Below are 9,232 nucleotides of genomic sequence, written 5' to 3'. Positions count from 1 at the left end.
CAGGCTATGGGGAGTGCCTGCCCCACATTGGGCAGCCTATTTTAGCTACTTCCCTAGAGCTGAGTCACGGTGCTTCTGAAGACCCTTCCCAAAGCCATAATGCCCTGTGGCCTCCCAAACCATAGCTGCCCCCAGGACCGACCCAGGCCTCTGGCAGGACTCCCACCACCTGCTTTCTCTTAAACTCCATGATCCAGCTGCTCACCTCCAAATTGTTCTCTGTTAGAAGCTCAGAGTGATTCAAGATCACTCAGGCTGGTGAAACCAAGCTCTTGCTGACCCTTAGTCCTGCTGCGTGGCCTGTCTAGTCTGAGCTCCAGACACCTAGGCCTCATCCCCAGCGTGGACTGCCAGGCACTGCAGCCCCCTCCTCGCTGGGGCAGTGCCCCCCTCCTTGCTGGGGCAGTGGGATGGATGCGTGACTCCCTCTACTCTCAGGCCCTAACTCTCTCAGGACCCTTCCTTGCTGGGTATTGAAGATGGCTTTCTACAAGCCACCAAGTCTCATTCCCACCCCCGCAGGAAGCAAGACCATGGCAGCAGACAGCACTGGGTAGACCTGTCCCTGTCTTTCTGGGGTGTGGGGTTGAACAAGATCCTGGGGACCCCAGGGCTAGCCCAGGATGGCCGTGATTTCAGCTGAGTTTCCCTGCTGTCCCCTCTGACCTACCTCTATAGTTCTACCTGCAAGGATGTGCTCTGGGGTGTGACTAATGGGATGCGGGGAGCTGCCCTCCCCTGTGGCCATCATGGCCAGGATATTTGGTCCCTTTTGGGCAGCCACAGTGACCTACAGCTTCTCTGGCGAGTCCTGGGGAGACGGGTCTGTGGTTTTCCTTTCTTTCCTCTCTAATGAGCGTATAACATCGGGAAACCACAGGACCTGACATCACTCACAGGGTCTGGGGATTCCCGCTGTGGTGTTGAAACCCTTACGCAGCTCTGGAGGCTCATGCCACCATGTTCCCACCCAGTTCTGACCATCCGCGCCCCCTCCCTGCTTCTCTGTCTTTGTTGTTTACCTGGTGAGCATACCTGCTCAATCTTCACCTGTGTGTTCTCACTCAAGGCTGCTATTTCTCAACTGGGGCAGTTTTGCCTCCCAGGGCACATTGGGCAATATCTTGAGACAGTTTTGCTTGTTGTGACTGTGGAATGAATGCTACTGGCATCTAGTGGGCAGAGACCAGGGACGCTGCTGAATGATCTACAGTGCACAGGGCAGTCCCACCTCCCAATGAGAAATTATCTGGCCTGAATATCCACAGTATGGAATCTGCTCTAGGGTTACACCAGAACCTTCTTGAAGCAGCAGTTGGGACCCCCTTCTCTGCACCCTGCCAGCCAGCAGTGGGGAGGAGCACTCAGTGGCCGGTGGTCACTGACCAGCAATGCTGCCGCCAGAGCTGGAGAAGGGCCTGGAGTGGGGACGGAGAGAGCTCTGGACTCAAAGACCCAGTTTCTAGCCCAGCTCTCTTCCTTTGGGCTAAAAACTTGCATAAATCACTTTCCTTCAATAAACCCGTTTCCTCATCCATAAAGTGAAAGCGCTGCACTGAATATCCCCTCCAGTTATTTGAGATTCCTGGATGCTGTGCATAGAGCCAGGAGTCGGGGTGCAGGCAGGTGGAAGACAGGGTCTTCTCCGTTCCTGACCGATGCCTGTGCTGGTGGCAGTAGAAGCCTAAAGGATTTGCCAGGAACGAGAGTTCGTTTGAAGCCTGGCCTTTTTTCCTTCGATGCCCAACGTGACTGAGGCAGACTCTACCTTCTCTTTCTTTTTCTTTTCTTTTCCTTTCTTCTCTTTTCTTCTCCCTCCCTCCCTCCCTCCTTTCCTCCCTGTTTCCTTCAGAGTTTTGCCTAGGAGCCCATGACTGGCCAAGAGGGTCATATATGATATTCAGGGCTCAGCAAACTACAGTCCACGGCCCAAACCCAACCTGCATTTGCTTTTGCAAATAAAGATGAGGCTTTTTGGTGGTTTTTTTCTTTTACTGGTTTATTACAAAGGATACAACTCAGGAACAGCCAAACGGAAGAGCTGCATGAGGATGCATGGGGTCAGGTGTTGGGGTGGGGAACAGGGCGCACATCACCTTCCCGGCACCTTGATCTGCTCACCAACCCAGAAGTTCTCTGTAAATAAAATGTTTTTGGAATGCAGCCATGCCTACTTGTTTACATGTTGCTACGGCTCCTTTCTTTTTTTAATTTTGTGTAGAGATAGGGTCTCACTGTGTTGCCCAGGCTGGTCTGGAACTCCTGGGCTCAACTGATCCTCCTGCCATAGCCTCCCAAAGTGCCGGGATTATAGTTGTGACCCACTGAGCCTGGCCAACGGCTACTTTTATACTAAGAAGACAGAGTTGAGTAGCTGTGACCAAAACCCTGTCAGCCACAAGGCCGAGAATATTTACTCTCTGGCCCTTTGCAAAAAGTGTTTGCTGACCCTTGGTCTAGCGGTTCAATGTCTAATTGTTTAGAGGCTGAGGTAGAGCAGGAGGGTGGAGCCCAGAGACAATCCAGGTTAGAGTTAGGGGAAGGTCACTTTCCTAAGGGTGGGGAGGAGAGAGAGCTGGCCTATGACCAAGGGTAGAGCATCATCTCAAGGCATTCCTCACGTCCTCGCCCACGTCACTGTGTGGCAAGTCTGCCAGGTGCCTGGCTCTCCCTCCCTGCCTGAGAGAACTTTGTGTTTGCTGGAATGATAAGCAGTATGGCCTGGGCATTGGGAGGGGGGACATTGCTGGTGGGGGAAGCCGTGAGGCTGGGCAGCAGAGGCTTGAGAGAACAGGGAAGCGGATGAGGACGCAGAGAGGTCAGGCTGGGAGCCCTGGAGCCAGGCTGTGGGCAGAAGGGGAGGACAGGAGGGAGGTGCTGGACTTCCAGTGGGTGCTTGGAGGCCAACCGTGTGGCACACCCTGCTAGACCGGACTTGGTGGCAAACAGATCTGTTAAAACCCTCTGGATGGACCGGGCGCAGTGGCTCACGCTGATCCCACGTGCTGATCCCAGCACTTCGGGAGGCCAAGGCAGGTGGATCACCTGAGGTCAGGAGCTTGAGACCAGCCTGACCAACATGGTGAAACTCCATCTCTACTAAAATTACAAAAAAAATTAGCTGGACGTGGTGGTGGTGGGCACCTGTAAATCCCAGCTACTCGGGAGGCTGAGGCAAGAGAATCGCTAGAACCCGGGAGGCAGAAGTTGCAGTGAGCCGAGATCGCGCCATTACACTCGAGCCTAGGGGACAGGGCGAGACTCCGTCTCAAAAAAAAGAAAAGAAAAGAAAAAAAAACACCACCCTGGAAGCTCGTACTGCAGTGGGAAGATGAGCGTCCAGCCAGCAGGGGTAGAAGGATGTAGCCGGTGTCTGCTGGGAGAGGGGACGGCTCCCAAAGTGCCGTGGGGGGGCAGGTGGTGGCTAAAGGTTTCCTGGGAGCAGTGATGTGTCCCAGCTGAGCCCTGAAGGATGCTGGGTGTGGCAGGGGTTGCATCAGGGAACTGTTTGTATCCACTCCAGCTCAGGGGATAGAGCAGGGTACAAAAGTAGGGGACACTGAGGAGCGAGGTGGGGACTGGTCATTGGATCAAGGGGTGTGCACTGGGTAGGGCGTCATGTGGATGGGTTTTGTTTGAGCCGAGAGGTGAAGGATGGACAGGAGGGAGACAAACAGGGAGACCTGTTAGGCTGATGTCAGGGGCCAGGTGGGGTGTGGTGGGCTCGTGTGGTGCAGTGGCAGGCATGCGGAGGAAGCACCCACTGTCTGAGTTTTGCAGTGGAAAGAGTGGCTCTGGACTGGGGGTGCCTCTCAGAACTGGGCTGCTGGCTGGACTGGGAGAGAGGCAGGTACCTGGTGTCCAAGCAACACCTCTCACCCACCATACTTTGTTAAATCCCAGCACTCATCTCTCCCCATCCTGCCTAGCTCTGCTGGGCTTAGTATTTGGGGCAAAGTCCCTGTAGGGGAGAGAGGAGCTGGTTTGGCCCCAACGCTGAACTTCAACTTGGCCCTTGCCAGGAGCTGTGAGAGTGGTGCCTCCAGGCCCCTGGGCTCTACCTCTGCTGTGTTTTTGGATTTCTGGTGCATCACCTAGGAATCAGTCTGCAGATCCTGGGGGCACCAAGTCATTTAGGGTCCAGTCCCTGCCTCCCACTCCCCTAATGATGAAAGAAACTGGAAGTTCCCCAATCTTGATCTCCCCGAGACACCAGAAGGTGGACCCTCAGCAAAGAGCCTGGGGCCCCACAGTGGAGATGTCACAGGCAGGATCCTCATCTATGGGATCCCAAGAGAAGGCTGAAAGGCTGGGGAGCTGGTTCTGTGGGTCCCAGCAGCCCCACCCCAATTCTGATTCAGAAGGAGGACCGTGCCACCCACGCATGTGGAGGTCTCTCTGTGGTCAGCCTGTGTCCCTGGGCCCATCCTGTCTGTTCCCTTCTCTCTCTGAGGACCAGGACTCAGGGTGGGGTGTCCACTAACTCCACAGGGGTCGAGGTTAGACAGCAGGAGGAACTTACAGCCCATCTCCAGGCTGACTGTTCATAGGAGCCACTTCATAGACTCCATCTCTTCCCTGGCTTGCTGCCCGGAATTGCTGGATTTACCTTCGCGTCCTTAAACGTGGTCATGTTTGCTCTGGCAGCGTCCTGGCTTGCAGGGCAGGGGAGGCGTTGTCTTTTACAAGAAAGGTTCTCTCTCTCTCAAGTTTCAGGGAAAGTGTGTCTGAGGCTACTGGAACTCTCACCAGATTTGCAAAATCACTCGTGTTCTCTGAATGCCTGCGGATGAAGAAACAGGCAGGGCTATACCATTTGATTGCTGGCTTATTTCACAGCATTTCACTTTGGTACGAGCACTGGGGTTTAAATGACAGTCCCCTGGCAAATAGGCTTTTGTGCTGTGTAACCAGCCCCACATTAATCCTTTGCCTCCCGTTCTCTGCTTGCAGCCTTATGATCTCTTCATTGCGTCCCCCTCTGCCCACTAGACTTGGACTTCAGATCTGACCCCGGACCTGCTGGCTACCTCGGGAGGGCCCACCTCCCCACCCGTCCAGCAAGATGCCGATCCTCAAGCAACTGGTGTCCAGCTCGGTGCACTCCAAGCGCCGTTCCCGAGTGGACCTCACGGCCGAAATGATCAGCGCCCCACTGGGCGACTTCCGCCACACCATGCACGTTGGCCGGGCCGGAGATGCCTTTGGGGACACCTCCTTCCTCAACAGCAAGGCTGGCGAGCCCGACGGCGAGTCCTTGGATGAACAGGCCTCCTCTTCATCTTCCAAACGCAGTCTCCTGTCCAGGAAGTTCCGGGGCAGCAAGCGGTCACAGTCGGTGACCAGGGGGGAGCGGGAGCAGCGCGACATGCTGGGATCCCTGCGGGACTCGGCCCTCTTTGTCAAGAATGCCATGTCCCTGCCCCAGCTCAATGAGAAGGAGGCCACGGAGAAGGGTACCAGTAAGCTGCCCAAGAGTCTGTCATCCAGCCCCGTGAAGAAGGCCAATGGCGGGGAGGGTGGCGACGAGGAGGCGGGCATGGAGGAGGCTGTGCCCCGTCGGAATGGGGCCGCGGGTCCCCATTCCCCTGACCCCCTCCTCGACGAGCAGGCCTTTGGGGATCTGGCAGATCTGCCTGTCGTGCCCAAGGCCACCTATGGGCTGAAGCATGCGGAGTCCATCATGTCCTTCCACATCGACCTGGGGCCCTCCATGCTGGGTGACGTCCTCAGCATCATGGACAAGGAGGAGTGGGACCCCGAGGAGGAGGAGGGTGGTTACCATGGCGATGAGGGCGCCACTGGCACCATCACCCAGGCTCCCCCGTACACTGTGGCGGCCCCTCCCCTGGCGAGGCAGGAAGGCAAGGCCGGCCCAGACTTGCCCTCCCTCCCCTCCCATGCTCTGGAGGACGAGGGGTGGGCAGCAGCGGCCCCCAGCCCCGGCTCGGCCCGCAGCATGGGCAGCCACACCACACGAGACAGCAGCTCCCTCTCCAGCTGCACCTCGGGCGTCCTGGAGGAGCGCAGCCCTGCCTTCCGGGGGCCGGACAGGGCCCGGGCTGCTGTCTCCAGACAGCCGGACAAGGAGTTCTCCTTCATGGACGAGGAGGAGGAGGATGAGATCCGCGTGTGAGGCAGACAGTGGGTGGCCACCCGGAGCTCTTGTCTGCGTCTTCTCCCTGCCCCCACCTCACTATGACCTTTGACCTTGTGGCGCAGGGGCAGCCAGGACCCTTGCTTCAAACCACGGACCCTGGACCTTGTAGATGAGGGACACTGGCCTGGCCCTCGGGCATTTGGAGGACGTGGGGGGCTGGCATGGGTGCCGACTGGCTGCCTGACTTCATCATGCTCCCTGCACTCAGGCTGCGTGGGACAAGGGCTGTGTTCTCACAGCAGGAATCGGTTTTCCTCTCTTGGCCTCCCTTTCCTCCACCGTGGCCTCAAATGGATGCCAGATGCCAACCCGAGTTCCTGCCACGTGCAGCCAGCGGGTCAGCCCGGAGGCAGCCTCAGCTCCAGGGCTAAGGACACTCGACTCCCCTTTTCTCTGCTGGTGTTTCTGCTGTGCCCAGTGGTGGCTGCTGGGGAAGCAGCTGCGGCAGGACGGCGATGGTCTTGCCTCTCAGCCCCTCCCTGCTCCACCCCAGCTCCTGCCCTGGAAATCTGGAGCCCCTTGGAGCTGAGCTGGACCAGGGGACCAGCCACGAGCACGTGCACTAAACGCAGCCCTTTCCAGGGGAAGAGAGCAGGATGGGAAATGGAAGGAAAGCCCCCACACTTCGTGAATTGCAAGAAGGGACCCTTCCAGGATGACACTAGGAACAGGGCTAGGGCACTCACTCAGTCCCTAGGGGCTTGTGTGTTCTTTATTATTATGTATAAATCCTTATAGAGCAATATCAGGATGGTGTTAATAGGTCTGCCTCAGAAGGAGAATCAATCCTTTTAGAAAACCTTTATACTAAACCTCTTCGAAATTCACAGCGGCGATTAGCAGACTGGAGTCTGGGGACAGCCGTGGCAAAGACACCAGCTCAACTTTAGTGCTTCCCAACGTTATTTAGAACGACACGGGGTGGGTGTCTGGTGTGTGTTTTCCCTACCCACCCCCCATAGCTATCAACATATGAGGAAGGCCAGTGTAGAACATTTTTGGAGAATTATTATTTTTAAAATAATATATCATTCCTATGGGGGGAAGCTTTTTTTTTTTGACTATTCTCTCCCTCCCCTCAACACCCTCAGTACTGACTACTTCCTCTTCCTTTCTCAGGCCTCCCCGCAACGACTTTTGAGGCCAGGGTTGCCAGATTTAGCAAAACCAAAACAGAGTGCTGAGTTAAATGCAAATTTCAGGTAAACAAAAGATAATGTTCTAGCATTAATATGTTCCACGCAATATTTGGAACACTTACGCGAAAAATGATTTGTTTTTCTGAAATTCCAGTTTCTCTCTGAGTCCTGTAACTCTCCCCAAGGGAATTGAGCAGAAGCTCGGGTGTCAGCCCCGAGGTTGACCGTCAGTTATTTGTCTGTCCTGGGAACAGCCTGACCCACCTCCCTGTTTCCATGTAGCCGGTGTGGGGACGGGGAGAGACAGAACCAACCACAACCAGGGGCGTCCCCACGGCGACTCTGGCCTGGCCTCTCCTCTCTTGCCTGACTCAAGACACTAACTTAGTTCCTGGTTCGGTGCCCTGTTGGTGCTCCTGTTTCTAATAGCTTAGGTCCCACGGTAGGGGAGGAACCGCGGGGGCTGTGGAGCCCCCGCCAGCTGCCCTCGAATCCTATCCAGGCCAGTTCCAGATTCTTAACTGAATTTTTTCATGATATTGTCAAAACAATGAGGAAACATTAAAAAAAAAAAAAAAAAAGCCCCAAAGCATGCCTGGTGCCTGGTGTCTGTCTCTGCTTTTCGGGAAGGCTCTTTCAGGAAGGGGGTGGGGTCTGGACCCAGGTCCTGGGGCTGTCCATGGGGGCCTGAGGTGGCTTCTGTCTCTCAGTCTGTGAGGACCCGCCCTTCCTGTGATGCTGTCTGCCTGGGCAGGCCCCTTCAGAGTTTGGGGACTCAGGTGTCCCCAGCTGCCATCTCTTGGAGGCCCTTGGCACTTGGTCACTTAGCTGTCCTGTGCCTCCGTCTCCTGCTGTGTAAAATGGGTATCCTGCCACTCTTAGAGGGCTGGGGCACAGAAACAGTAACGGGCTTTTTTTTGTGGGGGGATGGGGCGTGGTGGTTTTTTTTTTTTTTTTTTGGTTATTGGTTTTTTGGTGTTTTTGTGATGGAGTCTCGCTCTGTCACCCAGGCTGGAGTGCAGGGGCGCGATCTCAGCTCTCTGCAACCTCCGTCTCCTAGGTGCAAGCGATTCTCCTGCCTCAGGCTCCCAAGTAGCTAGGATTACAGTTGTGTGCCACTATGCCCAGCTAATTTTTGTATTTTTAGTAGAGACAGTGTTTCACCGTGTTTGCCAGGTTGACCTCAAACTCCTGACCTCAAGTGATCCGCCCGCCTTGGCTTCCCAAAATGCTGGAATTACAGGCGTGAGCCACCGTGGTGATCAACATGGGCTTTTTATACCATTGTGATTAGGATGAGAGCAACTGTGTTCTCCCCAGCCCCCGGGTGTCCTGGTGCACGGGACTGTCACCACCAGAAAGTGGCTGGCCTGCCTGGGAGTGGGGCTGCCACCTCCTCTTTCCCCTTTTACCATTAAGCCTAGCAAATCAGCTTACAGGTGGCAGGTCCTCAGTTCAACCTCACTTCTCAGGGAAACAGAAGCACCACATCCTCATTTTCCAGATGGAGAAAGGTGACCAGATAAGCCTCGTGGCCGCTTTCTCTAACACCCAGAATTCATTCAGAACTCCTGCCCTTCTCACCCCCACCACTCCTGGGCACATCAAAGCCTTGGGATACGAAGTCAGGGGGTGAGGGTCCAGTGGCCCCTTAACCCACTGCCCTGCCCCTGCCCAACCACCTCCTTCCCTTGAACCATGTTTCCCTCTTTCTGGGCAGCTTCCGAAGGGAGCCCCGGTCTGCGCAGGGCTGCGTCACTGCTTGCTGAAGCCCCCACTTGCTCTCAGGAAATCTGGGGAAATCTTGGGGATCTCAGTGTGGCTAAGTTCCTGGTGGAAACCCTGTCCTCTCCCCTGAGCATCCACAGAGAAATGTGAGTTCCCCACTCATCAGCTCCCTGGGAAGCAATTAGAGGCATAATTAAAAGTCAGG

General features: G+C 55.6%; 1 protein-coding gene across 2 annotated transcripts in view; it reads left to right on the top strand.

Annotated features, from left to right (window-relative positions):
- The window catches only part of CDC42EP4 (CDC42 effector protein (Rho GTPase binding) 4), a 31,605-nt gene extending 23,714 nt beyond the window's left edge, over nucleotides 1–7,891 (top strand). The window contains exons 1-2 of one of the 2 annotated variants that reach the window (XM_011971483.1): nucleotides 4,711–4,851; nucleotides 4,954–7,891. In XM_011971483.1, coding sequence (XP_011826873.1) covers nucleotides 5,066–6,136 — 1,071 coding nt within the window. In that variant the 5' untranslated portion in view covers nucleotides 4,711–4,851; nucleotides 4,954–5,065 and the 3' untranslated portion in view covers nucleotides 6,137–7,891. Of the gene's footprint in view, nucleotides 1–4,710; nucleotides 4,852–4,953 lie in introns of those variants that run through there. The other variant, XM_011971429.1, reaches the window with a different exon arrangement.
- Nucleotides 7,892–9,232: the final 1,341 nt, after the last annotated feature.

The sequence above is a fragment of the Mandrillus leucophaeus genome, unplaced genomic scaffold (genome assembly GCF_000951045.1).
Source record: "Mandrillus leucophaeus isolate KB7577 unplaced genomic scaffold, Mleu.le_1.0 Scaffold1, whole genome shotgun sequence".
In the NCBI taxonomy this organism is placed as follows: Eukaryota; Metazoa; Chordata; class Mammalia; order Primates; family Cercopithecidae; genus Mandrillus; species Mandrillus leucophaeus.
The sequence above is the reverse complement of the archived record's forward strand: the minus strand, read 5'-3'. Positions and strand labels throughout refer to the sequence as shown.